Source organism: Syngnathoides biaculeatus, chromosome 15 (assembly GCF_019802595.1).
Source record: "Syngnathoides biaculeatus isolate LvHL_M chromosome 15, ASM1980259v1, whole genome shotgun sequence".
Taxonomy (NCBI): domain Eukaryota; kingdom Metazoa; phylum Chordata; class Actinopteri; order Syngnathiformes; family Syngnathidae; genus Syngnathoides; species Syngnathoides biaculeatus.
The window spans coordinates 25660384-25676316 of record NC_084654.1 but is presented as its reverse complement, the minus strand read 5'-3'; the positions used below and the strand labels follow the sequence as shown (position 1 = coordinate 25676316).

The 15933-nt window shown below is 55.9% G+C and overlaps 2 protein-coding genes across 6 annotated transcripts; one reads left to right on the top strand and one right to left on the bottom strand.

Annotated features, from left to right (window-relative positions):
* Positions 1-455: 455 nt before the first annotated feature.
* arid4a (AT-rich interactive domain 4A) lies at positions 456-14961 on the top strand. Of its 5 annotated transcripts, none has more exons than XM_061844695.1 (26): positions 458-684; positions 1689-2014; positions 2245-2296; positions 2367-2477; positions 3123-3188; positions 3250-3340; positions 3405-3484; positions 3693-3787; positions 3869-4001; positions 4080-4159; positions 4408-4484; positions 4582-4805; positions 5163-5235; positions 5317-5411; positions 7005-7102; positions 7181-7397; positions 8044-8270; positions 8548-8709; positions 9213-9294; positions 9354-9537; positions 12182-12247; positions 12470-13561; positions 13632-13736; positions 13814-13957; positions 14094-14240; positions 14304-14961. In XM_061844695.1, the coding sequence occupies exons 3-26, from the start codon at positions 2291-2293 to the stop codon at positions 14405-14407; spliced, it is 3759 nt and encodes a 1252-aa protein (XP_061700679.1). In that variant the 5' UTR covers positions 458-684; positions 1689-2014; positions 2245-2290; the 3' UTR covers positions 14408-14961. The 5 variants fall into 5 exon arrangements, with proteins under 5 accessions (XP_061700681.1, XP_061700679.1, XP_061700677.1 ...); XM_061844696.1 differs by lacking the exon at positions 458-684 and adding an exon at positions 720-1610; XM_061844697.1 differs by lacking the exon at positions 1689-2014 and having other exon boundaries at positions 456-684; positions 9213-9288.
* timm9 (translocase of inner mitochondrial membrane 9 homolog) lies at positions 14739-15901 on the bottom strand. The gene is made up of 4 exons (XM_061844728.1): positions 15766-15901; positions 15374-15444; positions 15205-15300; positions 14739-15121 (listed from the first exon to the last, which is right to left on the bottom strand). The coding sequence occupies exons 2-4, from the start codon at positions 15410-15412 to the stop codon at positions 14987-14989; spliced, it is 270 nt and encodes an 89-aa protein (XP_061700712.1). The 5' UTR covers positions 15413-15444; positions 15766-15901; the 3' UTR covers positions 14739-14986.
* Between the last annotated feature and the right edge of the window lie 32 nt (positions 15902-15933).

Below are 15933 nucleotides of genomic sequence, written 5' to 3'. Positions count from 1 at the left end.
TGGCCTCGCTGGCACCCTCTTCCTGTTACGTAAAGTGGCCACTTTTGCATTTGTTGACGTGCTCGATTCCCAAGGGTCACGTGGCGCCGACGTGATTTCGGTCTCCGGGTTTTGTTGCGGAGACGTCGAAGAGTCCACTTGTGCGTGGGGCGACAGTAAAAGATTTCCCACGGGCGGCGTCCACGTTGTGAGCGTTCATTTGGGGACGGACGCGCACCAGTCAGCGCCAAACGATGGACAAGGATCGTGACGTGCCCGAATGTATTTCACATTTCATCGCTCGAGGCGTTCGCTTGGCTTTTTGGTGGCCGGAAAACGAGCGGAACGTATCCGGGCACGGCTTTGCCCAGACAAGGAAGTGCGTTCGGCCAACAGCGCTGCGTTTCCCGCTTTACCCGACCAATGGCGTCGCTTGCCTGCCCACGCTCGCCCCCGTTGGCGAGTCAGTCGGCACACGTCATTTCCCTTGTGGCGCCGCGTTCGTATCCGCGAATGGCGAGGGCGCAACAGTTAGGACCAATTAAAACGGAGGAATCCGGCGTCCAATGGCTTCGCTCGGCGGCGAGCAGCGCTGAGCTCTCCGCGAATGGGCTGACGGGAAACACAGCTCGGGACTCAACAGCTTGTTGTTCGCGCATCGCGTCGCAAGGCCGGCCGACGGAGAACCGAGACGCCTCGTTCAACGTGAGTATCGAACGGTTCATTCGGTGCTCCCCGAAAAGTGTCGCCACCTCCGAGACAGTCGTGCGCCGGTCGGGCCGCGAGGACGTCGGAAGATGTCCGCTTTGGTCGCGCTCTCGGCAATTGAATGGCAGCCGCGGCTTGTTTTCGCACTGAAGAAATGTGAAAGGCTGTGCGCGGGCGGGCGGGCGCGCGCGCGCCCGTCCGTCCGTCCGCGCGCCTGCCTTTTGTCAAAAAGCCCAACGTGAAAGCCATCAACCCAAAGGGACGGCCTCTCGTCCGGTGTCACACGGAATCGCACCCGCGGCTGTTCAGCGAGTTTCTGCGTGGACGCAAGCGCGGCGCGGCGCGGCGCCGCTTTAAATCCCCGGGCAAACTAGCTCCCTTTTTAGCACGTTAGCTCGAGCTAGCCGGAGAGCGGACATGACCGCCGCCTCCGCCAGCACCGTCTCCCTCCGCCTCCAAGCCCTCGCCCCCCCCGCCCCCACCCTGCAGTCGGCCGGCTTAAACGACCGCCGGCCCAGCGCCGTTTGGCCGTCGGCGCGGATGGAACAGCTCAAAAGTGGGGGAAGAAAGAAGGGAGCCACGGAGCGAGCTAAAGTTAGCCACGCTAGCGCCCGACCTGACATGGCGACGTGACTCAGTGCGAAAGGGACGGGGACGGGGAGCTCCTGGTCCGGTCCACGGTCAAAGGACCCGCTACTGGCTGCCACGCTCTTTTCGTCGGAATCTTGCTATTTAAGTCAAGGGGAGCGGACATATTTGTTCTGAATCAACCAAGAGGGGGGAGGGGGGTGTCCCGACTCCGCAGCTCACTCAACAGAGTTTCTTTTTATTTACGTTCTTACCTCGGCCATTGGAGTCCTCTTCTGGGTTGACCAATGAAAAGTCCACCACTGGACTGGAGACCGTTCGGATCTGGAATCAAGGTCGACTTCGTGTTTCTCACCTGAGCCTCGAGGCAACTCTTTTTATTTTCTTTTTTCCTCCCACTTTGTCTACAACAGTGGAAGAGAAGAGTCCAGTCGCCTCCATTTAACCTTTGCGGATTATCCTGACCTGGAAGGCCGAGGTCACTGGACTCTTCCATCGTCCGACGAGAATGCTAAGAATCCCCAAGATTTGAGTCTGGAATCTTCATCGAGTTCGTCTAGTCTGTGTAAATTGTCAGTCATCCAGGTGTCTCGACACAATTTGACCGTTTTTGTTTGTTGACGACGTTCCGTCGCCACGCCTCCAACTTGCCGAAATGACTGAGAATCGACACGGACCGCGTAGCTAGAACCCGCTCGTCGCTGAGTTAGTGAATTCGACATTAAAAGGCAGACTTAAGGTGAGTGGACTCGTGGACGTTGAACAAGTCACAAGTGTCCGCTGCCTGCGGTCTTCCGGGTCTTGGCTCTTGGTTGGTTGTTGGAGATGCTCGCATCAACAGCCGAGAAAAGTCCAGTTGCCTAGACGGAACTTTTGCAGATTCCACTTGGTGAGCATTGTTCCTACCCCGGAAATAATTGCCTAACTTTGGGTTGTTTTCTTCTTCTTCTTCTTCTTCCCGTGTCTCAGCAATCCACAACGCGCTCGAGCTGGATTTACTCAAATAAGCCCGAAAATGAAGGTGAGTGTTTCGGGCTTCTCGCCGATCTTCCGAACGGCAATCATGCCTTTTCCTTCTTTTCCTCTTGAAGGCAGCCGACGAGCCTGCCTACCTGACCGTGGGCACCGACGTGAGCGCCAAGTATCGAGGCGCCTTCTGTGAGGCCAAGATCAAGATTGTGAAGCGGCTGGTGAAGGTCAAAGTAAGATGGCGGCGCTGCTGACCGTGTCGCAACTTCAGTCTCTGCTATGTCCCTGATTCTGTGCAGCGCCTTAACGTGAAGTAAAAAGTAAAGAAAGATGTTCTGGATTAACTGCTCGGGTAGCTTCTCCACGTGGATCGGCGTCAGACTCCCATGTGCTGCCCTTGAGCAAAAATATTGGCGTTATTTCTGGAGAACGTGGTCTGGAGGTCCGACAGTCAAGCTGAAAGATAACAATCGAATTTTTCAAAATCCAATCCAAATGTAGTACGACAGCCGTTTGGCTACTCGTCTGCCGGTGCCTCGGTCGCGACGATCTCGTGGATTCATTTCGCGCACTTCGTCCGCAGCGAGTTGCAAACCGCCGGCGTTAAGAATGAACGTTAGCTTGATTTTGTGAGCGCCGCCTGGCACCTCTGTAAATGCGTTGGAACATTCGCCCTCCGACACGGACCGTGGACCGCCAAAGACGTGCGCTTCCTAACGCCGAAGGGGGCCACGCGTAGGTCACGGAACTTGAAACCGCGTCCGGGGAGCGCCCGCGCTCGCTCGCTCGCTCGCTCGCTCCCTCCCTCGCTCGCTCGCTCTCCTCGTTGTCATGGTCAGCTGTGTTTTTTTTTTGGGGGGGGGTTTCGCTGCCCGCAGGTGACTCTGAAAGGGGAGAACGGCAGCCAGGTGGTCCACGATGACCAGGTCAAAGGAACCCTCAGGGTGAGGAGCTCGACGGGCGCTGCGACGGCGGCCGCGCGGTTAACTGTGTGCGTGCCGGCAGGTGGGCTCCACGGTGGAGGTGAAGACCAGCGAGGGCGTGTGCGGCGAGGCCGTCATCAGCAAACTGACGGACGCCAGCCTCTACACCGTCGGTGAGTGCGCGCCGAGGCGCGGGCGCCACGCCGGCGACCGACGCTCGACCTTTTTGCCTTTCAGTTTTCGACGACGGAGACGAGAAGACGCTGCGCCGATCGTCTTTGTGTCTGAAGGGCGAGCGGCACTTTGCGGAGAGCGAGGTGAGCTCTGGTCTTTCTTTTTTCCCCCCTCTTCCTTCTCTCTCTCTCTCTCTCCCTTTTGGTCCTCGATGTACTTCTTCCTTCTTTTTGTCTGTCATCCTTCCGTCCTTGCTTCCGCTGGCTCTCTGCTCTTCTTCTCCGCCTCCTCCCTCCCTCCCCGTTCCGGTTTTTCCTCCGCGCTCCTCTTCTGATTCCCGTTCCTCCTCAGACGCTGGACCAGCTTCCCCTGACCAACCCGGAACACTTCGGCACCCCGGTCATCGGAAAGAAGTCGAACCGCGGACGTCGGTCCTCGCAGGCCGTGTGAGTCTCTCGGGGACGGGCAAAAAAAAATGCCACCGCGAGGCGAGAGCGAGGAGACGCTGAGCGCCCGGTGTGCCTCAGGGCGGACGAGGAGAACGAGTCGTCGTCCAGCGAAGACGACGAGGACGACCGTGGGAGGCTGATCGACGAGCTCCTGGGCAAAGTCTGCAGCATCAAGCGGGAAGACCAGCCCGCCTCCTGCTTCCTGGCGCTGGTAAAGCCGCCGACGGCGCAGCGGGTCGCCCGTCCGATGCCCGAAAAGTGAGACGGCCTCGTGCGTCTGCGTGCCCAGGTGGTGTCTCCCAGCTGCAATGACGAGTTGGTGGTGAAGAAGGATCAGTGTCTGGTCAGGTCCTTCAGCGACTCCAAGTTGTGAGTCGCAGCCGCAGCCTCGAGATGCCGCTTGAATGTTTTTGCGTGTGTCCCATCTCAAATCACGAAGCGAAGGCAAAAACGTTTGGAATCCGTTTTCAATTGCTCCAATAGCGGAGCGAAAATGGGAAGAATTCAAGCCTTCTCTCGGTTTGGTCTCAGTGCGAGTGACTTGGGGCGTCCGGGATGGCGCGACGCCGGTCGCCACACCCGGCGCTCTTAAATCTTTGTGGCCTTGTTTGGCGCAGCTACACGGTGAGCCGGAGGAACGTGCACCCGCTCAACTCCATCAACATCAACAAGTCGGAGCTCTCCAACACACGCGGTCAGCCTCCCTTCCCACAATGCACCACCACACGGTCCTCCTCCTCCTCGCCGTCTTTTTTCCCCCCTCACTCCTCCTCTTCCTGGCTCCTCTGCAGGGTTCGAGTCGGCTCAGAGATTTGCCAGGCGCAGGGAGGTCCCGGAAGCCTGGAAGATGGACATGAGTCAAATCTTGGACTCGTCCTCCAGCGATGAAGAGGTCGACGACGAGGAGGAGGACGAGGAGGACGAAGAGGAGGAGGAGGAGGAGGAGGAGGAGAAAGAGAGCGAAGATGACGATATGAACGAGGAGGAGAAGCGGAAGAAGCTGATGAAAGAGGAGGTTGGAAGCCTTCCTTGCATTTTTAGCAAATGATTGTCTCTTTCTGGGTGGGACGGTTCAACAGTAGCAAGCCACCCAGACTGGGTCTTTTTTTTTTCTTGATAAGCTCGTCGCTGCCAGCAGTGTAAGCGGTGCATGGCTGACACCCCAAAAAACAAAAAAAATCATGCTGACAAATAGATTTGCCCAGCCCAAGTTTCACCTTTGGATGCTCCAAATGCAAGTGAACTTGTACGATTCTGTGGACGTACGGATGACGTCGATCTAGACCAGATAGACGTCATCGCTCGACGTCACCGTGTGTGTGTGTGTGTGTGGTGTGTGTGTGTGTGTGTGTGCGCGTGCGCCCGCCCGCAGCCGGAGGAGGAGCCGGACCCGGAGGAGCGAGATCACTTCCTGCAGCAGCTCTACAAGTTCATGGAGGACCGAGGTGAGTCCGTCCGTCCGTCCGCCCGTCCGCCCGTCCGTCGCACGCGAGCGCCGTTTCTCACTCTGTGGCCGTGTCCGGCAGGGACGCCCATCAACAAGCCTCCGGTGTTGGGCTACAAGGACTTGAACCTCTTCAAGCTCTTCCGTCTGGTCTTCCAACATGGCGGCTGCCGCAAGGTACCTTTGTCCGCTGTTTCGCCAGTCTGCTGATTGGCAAAGGCTGGGTCAGGACATAAAATAAAGGCTTCGGATACCAGCCAGTGAATGGCGTGCGTCTGAATAGCGCCCAACGGACCACGTCGCGGTAATGACTTCACCTCAGAGGCCCGCTTGAAGCCAAATAAATGAAAGATGACATCATATCCTCTTAATTACATACAGGATGCACAACACATTGATGAAATCAGAAGTCCGCAGAAAAACGTTTTTTTTTCCCCAACGGGCCCACGTGGAGCAAATTAGAACCCAGTCGCAGGCGGGATTCAAACCGGCTGCCCTTCGCTCGCGTGGCAAAAATGACGCCGCCGGGACATGAAAAGGGAACACTTGACGTCGTCTTTGAAAGACGGAACACGGCTCGATGTCGTCCAAGAAGAAGAAGAAGAAGATTTCATATCTTGCACGTTAGCCGGCTTTCATCGCTTTCCAAGCAGCAATATTCACTGTCACTCGAGAATATTGTTTCCGTAGCGATTGTGTGTACGCCGAGAGGCCGACCGTCGGGTGATAAAACAATAATTGCAACTGAAATGCTGCGAAATTGATGAGATGTGGGAGGAAGATTTCAATCTGCCGAATGTTTCTTGACTCGTGGAATTTTGGGAACGTGACCAATAATAGAAATGAGCCTAGCGGGAAGGTTAAAGATGGGAATTGTCTGCTTGCGTTTGCCAATGTTGTCATGGCAACTGGAAGATGAAGTTGCAATTCGTCTCGTTCGCTTGAATGGTTTTGAATTTTGGCAATGGGAATAAATGAATGTGGAAGTCAGTCGCCGATGATGCCTGCCAGTAGAATAGCGTCCACAAATCTCAGGCGGGGGGGTGGGGTGGGGGGGGGGGCTCCATTTGAAAGAATCCCCGGCCGCGGGTCGCGATTGTGGGAATTTGTTTGCTTTGCTCGTATTGACCAGAAACCAAACCAAATTCCCCGACTGTCCTTCCGACAAAATCAGCGAGGCGGGCTTGGGGACTTCCTTCCGAGTTTCTTTGGGGTCCGTAATGCCCGTCCGATCGTACTCTATTGGCGAGCGGGAAAGCGGAACGGATGAATCCAGAGTGGTTCCGCTGACGCGTCCATCTCTTGTCGCTAAAGCAAACTGTTACTGCTCCAGTTGGGCGGATCCTTTTGCCACCGAGCAAGCTTTGAGATGTCCGAAAGTCGGCGCCTTCTCGCTTGACGTCCACCAGCTGAGAAGGCGACGCGGCTGCCCCAGAAGCCTCTGGCAAAGTCGGAGGCCTTCGTTGGCGTCAATGGGAATCCTCCTCGTTTGTCAACAAGTCAAAGAAGTATATGACGTAATATCCCTCGATTCATGCGGGTCGTCAAGCGTTTCGCCGACGGGCCCGCGTCCCCCTCGAGAGGGTTCGGCGTCCCGTATTAGTATCGCCGCCCCGCTTCCAGAAGGTGGCCATATGTCACGTTTGCTTTGGTCGGCATTAAACAACAGCAAATCAAGCACAATCATCAAAAAAGAGTTTGCCGAGAGAAATGTACATTTGTGTCGATAAACTCGTTGATGCTAAAAGTCGATGAATTCTAATTCGTCAGATCGAGAGCGGCACGGTGTGGAAGCAGATCTACATGGATTTGGGCATCCCCATCCTCAACTCGGCAGCCTCGTACAACGTCAAGACCGCGTACAAGAAGTGAGCGCTCGGGTCTCCGTCGTCGGACCCCGTGACTGACCCCGTGACTGACACCCCCCCCCCCCCCCCCCCCCGCAGGTACCTGTTCGGCTTCGAGGAGTACTGCCGCTCCGCCTGCATCACCTTCAGGACCGTCCACCACAACAACCCGCGCCCCCCCAAACTGCTGACCATTCCCAGGAGCGCCGGGGCCGAGTTCGCCTTGGCCGAGGCCAAGGGCCCCCCCGCCGTCTCCGCCGAGTCCGAGAGCGAAAGCGACAAAGACGAGCTGAAGGACAGACTGGCGTCGCCCAGGGTGAGTCGCGTCTTCGAGATTGATGCGTCCCAGCTGCAAATATTATTAGATGGAGCGAGATATATATATATATAATACAAAATTTTAAAAGGGGAGGAACGTCATGACCGGCAGCGCCTGACTGTGTGTGTGTGTGGGGGGGGCACGTAAATCGACCTTTTGAATTAGCGCCTTCTTTACCACAAAGCCGCCTGCAATTAATTGTTGTAAAAATATACATTTAGAAAATATGCATCTTTGTCCATCGATGGATGCCAGTGAGGAATTGTGACAGATGGAACAAATGAATGCGCTTTTTTTTTTTTTTAATTAGATGGCAGTAAGTACATCAAATATGTTCCTGGGCTCCAAAAAGGTTGCAACTTGCTGTTTGGCGCATCGCCGGCATGTTTACGCACCGCTTCCAGCGCTGGCGCTAGCTTGCGAGGCTACGTAACGTCTCGTGTTAAAAGGACACCAGATGGTAAAAACGGGATGCGCTGGATTTGATTGCGCAGTCGTGAAAGACGACATTTGTCTTGCGCTTCGGTCCGGCCTCCCTCTGTTTTTTGTTTAATAACTATTGGCCGTCAGGTATTTACAGTAGAATTCCTCCTGAGACGGTCTCTCGTCGTCGACGGCCGCACTGACGCGTTGTCCCGGGCAGGGGAGGCGACGGCGCGGAGCGGCGCCGGCCAAGGCGGACGCCCCCGACAAGGGAGGGGACGACGCCGGCAACGTGCGACGCCGAAGCCGGCGGCGCCCGGACGGCTCCGACGAGGACGAGGACGACGAGGAGGAGGAGGAGGAGGAGGAGGAGGAGGAGGACGACGACGACGAGGATGACGACGAAGACGACGAGTTCGAAGAGCGGGAGCGGCGACTCGGAGCCAGGTCGCCCTCCTCGGAATTCATTTTCTTGACTTGTCTGTTTTGAAAAATCTTAATTCTTTTATGTTTGAATTTGGGTGTGCGCAGTTAGTTGCCTTTCATCTTAGTCGCACTTTTTTTTTTTTTTTTGGGTTTGGATAGCAATTTCTTCCAATCCACGTGTATTGATCGTGTTTGGGGGGGGGGGGGGTGGCGCGCAAATTCATATTTTCATCGAGCGTCAACGGCCCCGACATTGAAAAGTCCATTTTCCGTAACGTGTCTGGAAAATTGCGTCCAGGAGCGAAGACGAGGAGGACAGCGACGCCGTGACGGGGACCAAAGTGAGGGTGAAGTACGGCCGGGGGAAGACGCAAAAGATCTACGAGGCTCACATCAAGAAGACGGACACCGACAACGGCGAGCCCTTCTACCTGGTGCACTACTACGGCTGGAACGTCAGGTGGGTCCAACTAGCAAAATCGGACTCGGGGCCCCGCGTAAACTTTCGCAAAACGCCGATCGTCGTGGAAGGCGGAAGTAATCCGACGGCGCGCGATCTCGATCCCGCGCGCCCCTTTTTCTCCCGCGGGCGGGCCCAGAAGCCAGCTCGCTGCCGCCAAAAGATCCTGCGGATTCTCGGATCACTTTGTCACAGCCGAGGTTGAACGCTTGATACTCTGCTTCTTGTTCTTCCATCTCGTCCGTTCAAGTTGACTGCAAAATCATTTCATTCCAACTGCTGGCAGATTTTGTCGCATTTGGGAAGGAAAACGTTTAGACCGGAAGAAAGTCGAGTTTGCGGCGCCGAAAGATTTGCTTTCGTGGAGGACGACAGAAATCTGAAGCTAGTTTGCGGATTGGCACCAATTTATTAGGCCTCAACTCGGACAGGAAGTTGGGAGTGATTTCTTTCGATTTCGTGAATTCCAGACTTGAGACTTCCTTTCCTCACACCGCCCACAGGTACGACGAATGGGTGAAGGGCGACCGCATCATCTGGCCGGCCGACAAAGGAACCAGGAAGCGAACCAGGAAGAAGGTGAAGGTGAGACGCTGCGAGTATCCCCCGCGCGAGAGCTCCCCGTGACCCGACTGTCGCCGCAGAACAAGGAGGAGGCCGACAGGGAGGAGGACAAGGTCCCGACGGCGACGCCCAAGCTCGCGGGGGCCAAACGAGGGCGCCCCCAGATCCGGACGCCGCCCGGGCGCAAGCCACCCGGCGGCGAGGGCCGCTCCAACGGCAAGAGTTTTCGCACGGAGACGCCGCCCGACGTGGCCAACGGCGACAGTAAGCCAACATCGTCACTCGTGAAACGGCGTTCGGAACTCTTGCTGTACGTTGAGCGGCCCGTCGCTCAATTATTCTGATGGTTGATTTAAACAAAACAAAAAATACACACATGGCCGTCCAATTTATTCCAGATTGGCGATGCCAGAAAAGCCGCTAAAAGCACGCCAGAGCTCTCAAAGGCATCAATGACAAACGACGACAAATTGAAAGCGTGCGGGTGGTGGGGATTTTGAAAAATGCACATTTTTCTCTTGTTTCGCGGAGGGACGGAAACTGCTCCCCCATCCCCTGGAGCTTGGATTTGATCAAATCCAAAACCAAAAATCTGACCCGAAAAAGGACGAGGCCACTTTTGGGATCGTCCGTTTGATTGCACCAAGCGCAAGTTCGGGCCAGTCGAGGCTTCTTGACGCTGCGCGTGCACCTTTGAAAACGTCCTCCGGGTTTGTGGCGGTTTTTCCTTTCGTTTTGGGAACGAGCAAGAACAACGACGGCGACGTAGATGATGCGGAACCGCGGGGGACCAAAACGGGCCAATCGCCAGAGATGATTTTTCCGCTGGCGCGGGTCGAGTGTGTGCATTTCCAAATCAAAGAAAAAGAAAAGCTCCAACTGAAATTAAAAAAAAAGTGCGGCTGCACATTTATGGGAAGTCAAACATCGAGCTCGTTATCACATCACGTCGCCATATTGCCGGTCAAGCCGAGCATCGCTCAATGCTCAGTCGGCACGGAAATGCGTCGCGTAGCACGACGCCCTGAGTCTTGTCCGATACCGCCAGACCTTTAGAAGGGTGAAAATAAACGAAGATGCGTGGAAAAATTAGACAAAACTTGGCAGGCACGGAGGGCCTGTATTGAATGCCGATAAGAAATTGGACCGTCAACCCGGAGAGACGTACGTACACGTCGTGGAGTTTGAAAGCGTAGAAAAAAAATCTGGTCGCATTGCCGGAAGAAGTCCCGCATAGTGACGGCCCGACGGCTCGTCGACGCGGAGGCGTGTTGGGCCACATGTTGCTTTTCCGCCGCCGTTCAATACAAATAGCAATATTTCAATAAATGACCCCTAGTTTTACACAAACTGGCAATTGTTAACTACGATTGGGGGGGGGGGGGGGTCGGAGAACGCACACGGAAGCGATTGCCGCCACACTTAACCTCTGCGACGGACATTTTTTTTGTTTTTTTAACATTTGGCATCACAGATACTTTTCGGTAATTTCCTACCTGAACCGAAGCGATGGCTACACAGGTGCGTGCGTGTGTGCATTTTGGTCGGTCAGCGTCCATCACGGAGTTTTCTGGTCTTTTTTACTGCCGGTTCCGCCGTCGTATGCGCGGCCGTTCCAACCTTAGTCGCTCGCGCTGCTCGTTTGATCCAGCTGGCAAGTTGACGCACGTCATCACACGTTGAATTTGTCCCCGTGCAGAATGCCGTAGTGGGCCGGCCGCTTTTTCCCGTGCTCCGTGCTCTTTGCTTTTGACGGGTTTGAAAAGTCCGTCGTATCGAAGGGTCGAGGGGTTGGTTGTCAGACGGCCGTCGTGGTTGGATTTGCTGCAAGCGTCCATCCAAAGAAAATATACTGCTGCTGCGGTGTGTGTGTGTGTGTGAGAACAAGTGATGATGCTTTTGACAAATTTATTCATGTACTTGCATCTTGTCATCGAGGTGGTGGAGGTTTATTTTGTTTTTATGTTTTCAGCTCTGTTTTACATTTCATAGTAAACTGCAACTGGGAGTGACAAATAAACAGCTTGAAGTAAGAAAGTTTTGCGTCTTATTTGCACAAATTTTCTCTTTCTGTGCCGGGCTCAGTCCAGGACGACGCCACCGACGGTTCGGTTTCACACGCTTCGCCGCGACGGTTCCAAAACGACTTTTGCAGCCGACGCTCGGTTGGGCGGCGACTACGCAAAGTATTCTGACCCGCTTGAGTTTTTGTAATTATTTTTTCAGCTTTGTGGAAAAAGGAGTTGCAATATCACACGGCCGTAATTATCGAGACCCTTTGCTCAGTATTTAGTCGAAGCTCCCGTTGAGTTTTTTTTTTTTTTTTTTTTTTTTTTTTTTTTTTTCAGCTTAGGTCGGGGCTCCGACCGGGCCATTCTAGAACGGTCCCGGAGTTGTTCCGAAGCCGCGCGCCGAGGGTCTTCGTCTCGTTGGAAGGCGAACCTGAGGTCCCGAGTACTCCGGATCAGGTTTTGGCCGCATTCGCCTGTCCTGGGATTGCGAGCGGTCGGCTTTCGTTGTCGTTTCGGCCGACTTCCCGAATCCAGCGTCTGATATTCACGGAGGGTCTCCCGTCCGCGTACTAACCGGGACCGACCCTGCTTCGCGTCCGCCATCGGACGAGACCCGAAGCTCAGCGGAGTACACTTTTGATTCCTTCCTCAATTAAGATCACCTAAAACGGGAACAATAATCGCTGGAATCGGCGCGAGAAGTGATGGCTCGTGTTAACCAAGTGCGTCACGTCTGTTCGGGTCTCGCTTTGTCATTGACGCAACGTTCGGGGAAAAAGAATGTTTTGTCGAAATCCCCGCATAAAAAGAGACAATGATTGTGATCTCCCCAAATGTTTCATCCACGGTCTTCATCCCTTTTTTTTTTTTTTTTTTTTTCCCCCCCTCCCTCGTAGACGCGTCACGCATCAGGAGGACCAGGAGGACGTCCGGGGTGTACGACTCGGACCGGGCCTCAAACGGTGAGTCGGGGGCTCTCTTGACATTTGGGAGGGGGTGGGGAAAAAGTCTGAAATGTTCTTGTGTACCATAGTAAAAATGTTTGCATAACTGCTAACATTTTGAACAGACAAATAGAAAAATGTCCTGTTATCAGGGACGTGGAGGAGGTCAAAGGTCATTCCAAATAGAAATATTGCCCATACTGGGGCCACGTTGTAAGCGCAATTGTATCGCTCCCGCAGAGGATTCCGGCAACTCGACAGTTGACAGCGAGTCAGAAGAACCGGCCCACAAGAAGCTGTCGCCGTGGCGAGGGAAGCCCGACGAGGAGGAAGAGGAGAAGTCGTCCGAGGTGAAGGAGGGGGAGACCGGCGAGGCCATCGTCGCGGCGACCAGTCGCCCCCCCGAGGACGCCGCCCGGGTCGAGGAGTCCCCCGAAGGGACGGAGGATCCGGCTCCCGAAGCGCGGGACGAGGTCGCGGGCCAACAGGAAGTCGTCGCCAGGACGGAGAAAGCGTCCCCGCCCTCTTCCCCTCAGCCCGACAAGCTGCAGGAGGCGCCCCCTCCCCCGTCAGTAGACCCCAAGACGCCGCCCACTGTCAAAGTCCACAATTGCGAGTCCCCGCTGAAAATTTCCAGTCCGCCCGCCGCTCTCAGTCCGGAGCCTCCTCCTCCTCCTCCTCCTCCTCCAAGTGTCCCAATGAGAGCAGATGAACCACTGGTGGTCCTCCGCTGCCTCCCGGCACCGCATCACCGGCCGGAGCCCCCGGTCTCGGCCCCCGCCCCGACTGCCGCCGTGCCCTCGGACACTGACTCGGCCAGCGAGGAGGAGGAAGAAAAACCGGAGCTGAAGCAGGAAGAGGACGCGGCCGCCTCCCCCAAGTCTTCGGCGAGTCCCGCCAAAGCGTTCCTGGAGTCCGCCCCGTCGCCCCCGCGCGGCGACGGGGCGCGAGGACGAGTCGAGGAGGAGGCGGGGGAACGTTCGAAAGGGGAGGTCGGGACGCCCCCGCGGGCCCAGGAGGCCCCGGGCCCCGCCCCCGGCGAGGAGCTGCAAATGGCCGCCGAGGCGTTACTCTGCCACGAAGTTGACCTGGATGACCCCGACGACAAGGAAAAGCCCGCCCCTTCCGCCGAGGCGCTCCTCCTCGTCGTCAGGGAGCGCGCGCCCCGGCCCCCGTCGCCCCGCCGCCCCGACGCCGTCTCTTGCCGGGCCCCCTGTCCCGAGGAGCTCCGCTCCGTGGGGGAGGAGGCGGCGGCGGCAGGCGGCGGAGAGAAGGACGACGACGACGACACCCGCTCCCATCCCGACGTGGACGCGTCGCAGGAGGCTCGAGGTGCGTGCGGCGCGCCCGACCCGCCGCCCGCTCTTGTTTGCTAAACCTGTGAACGTTTGCCCCCCCGTAGGTCAGAAGCGGCTGGCGGACTGCGACGCCAGCCACGTCAGCCCCGTCTCCAAAAAACACAAACGAAACCAGAAGCGCGCCGCCGCCGCCGCCAAGAACAGCGCAGGTGAGGGCTCCGATCCTGGAAACTTGCTTTTGTCGCCGCTCGCGCCCTGATTTGGCTCCGCCCCTTCCTCCAATCAGCTCACAGCAGCGACAGCGAGGACCAGACGCGTCTTTTGTCTTCGTCCAAGTCCAGCAAGTCCCGCTGTCTTGGTGCCGCGTCGCCGCAAGCCAAAGAAAAACACGGCGGCGCCTACAAGTGGACCTTCCAGCTCGGTACCGGACGTACGCACGCACGCACTCACGCACACACAGAGAGAGAGGGGGAGAAAAAAAAAAGAGAGAATGGCGTGCAAACGGCGGCCACCCTCGCGTGCACATTCCAAATTCAAAAAGATTGTGCGCGCGTTGTCCCCGTCAGACGCCCTGGACAGCATGTCGAGCAGCGAGAGGATCGCCTTCCTGCAGGACAAGCTGCAGGAGATCCGCAAGTACTACATGAGCCTCAAGTCGGAGGTGGCGTCCATCGACAGGCGCAGGAAGCGCTTAAAAAAGAAGGAGCGCGAAGGTAAGCCGCCGGCGCCGCCGCGCGTCGGAGCTCCCGCTGAGTGCGCCGTGTCCTCCCCGCCAGCGTCCCACACGGCGGCGTCCACCTCGTCGGGCTCTTCGGACACGGCCATGAGCCCGTCGTCGGCGTCGCCCGCTCAGAGCGCCGTGGCCGTGGAGTGCAGGTGATGGCGCGCAGAACGGGGCTGACTTCCGAGCACTTGGGTCTCCTCCCGCCATCCTCCTTCCCGTCTGTCTTTTCTCACTTCCTGGTCATCTTGCCTCCGCGTTCGCTCGTCCCAACGCTTCTCGGGGGCCGGGGGGAGGAGTCAAAGCGGCTGCTTATGCAAAAGGTCGACACAAATATTTGAAGTAAAAAGAAAAAAAAGGGTTTGTTTTTTTTTTTTTAACTTTTCTATGACAGAAGCTATTTTGGTAAGAAAAACAAGTTGACCAATAATTACAAGATGTTTTCTTTTGTGTTGTATTGCGGTGAGGAAATGTATTGAAAAGAAAAAAGTACTTTGGAAGTTTTATTTCCAACAGGTTCCTCACTTCAAGACGACGTCGTGAGACATTTTGTGGCCCGCTCGCTTCCTCCCGTTTCCCGTTTGGCTCATGAACTTTTGTGTAAATAAGATGTGGGCGAAAATGTAAAGAATGATTTCTAATATTTTTACGAGAAAAGACTTTGTACGCCTCTGTCAGGCGGCAGCGGTTTCCAATAAAGTTTTTGGATATTACGCATCCCAATTTGATTGTTTGGGGTCATCGGGGCTGGGTCAGCACCCCGGCTTTGGCCGCCAGCGCCTCGTTCTGCTGGATGTGGTACTCCTGGAAGCGCATGGAGATCCGCTGCGTCATCTTCAGGTACTTCTGGAGACACGACTCGGAGCAGCTCGCCTGGCGGGGAACACGACGACGACGAAGTCGAGGTGAACCAACGTGAAGCGAAGGCGACGGCGCAAGAGCGACCCGGACGGTACCTCCTCGGGCCGGACCTCCCGGCTGGTCAGATCCTTGACGCAGTCCATGAAGCAGTTTTCCGTCAACTTGTTGTACGTCCCGAGGAATTCTTTGAACTGAAAGGAGACGTGACGTCGCTACAGCGACCCTCGAGATGTGTTCGAATCCGCGCGCGAGACGTTCACTGACCTGCTTGATCTGGTCCGACTCGGACACTTGAACGGCCATTCCGGACAACGGGAGAGAACTCTCGTCGCGATCTTGATTACGAGGACACAACAATGTTTGATTTGGATTACTCGCATCTGTACTGTTTTATTGCCCCGTTAGCCCCCAAGAAAATACTCATGTAAATGTCGACTCATTAATGACAGTTAAGTAGAATGAAGCGGGACCAGGCTAACGCTGCTAAATGCTAACCCAGCGCCTTTACTAGCGTCCTTTTTTTTTTTGGTTTTGTTTTTATTGCATTTCCCCCGACTGACTCGTCCGGAGACCTTTTTCCCCCCCCCCACATCTACAGTTTTGCGATAGCTTGTGGCTCGCCTGGTCGTCGCGATTCGGCACACTTTCCTCCTCACCTGGTTTCGAACTTGACTCGACGGAAGGAAGGACGAAGGACACACCGGAAGTAGGCGAGCGCGTCCAATCCAAATCGAGATGAGATGTTGCTTTTGTTCGGGATCGCGTGCACGCGCGTGTCCAGATGGCCAAAACGATCCCCACAGAAAGAAAGTGGAAAAGGATGT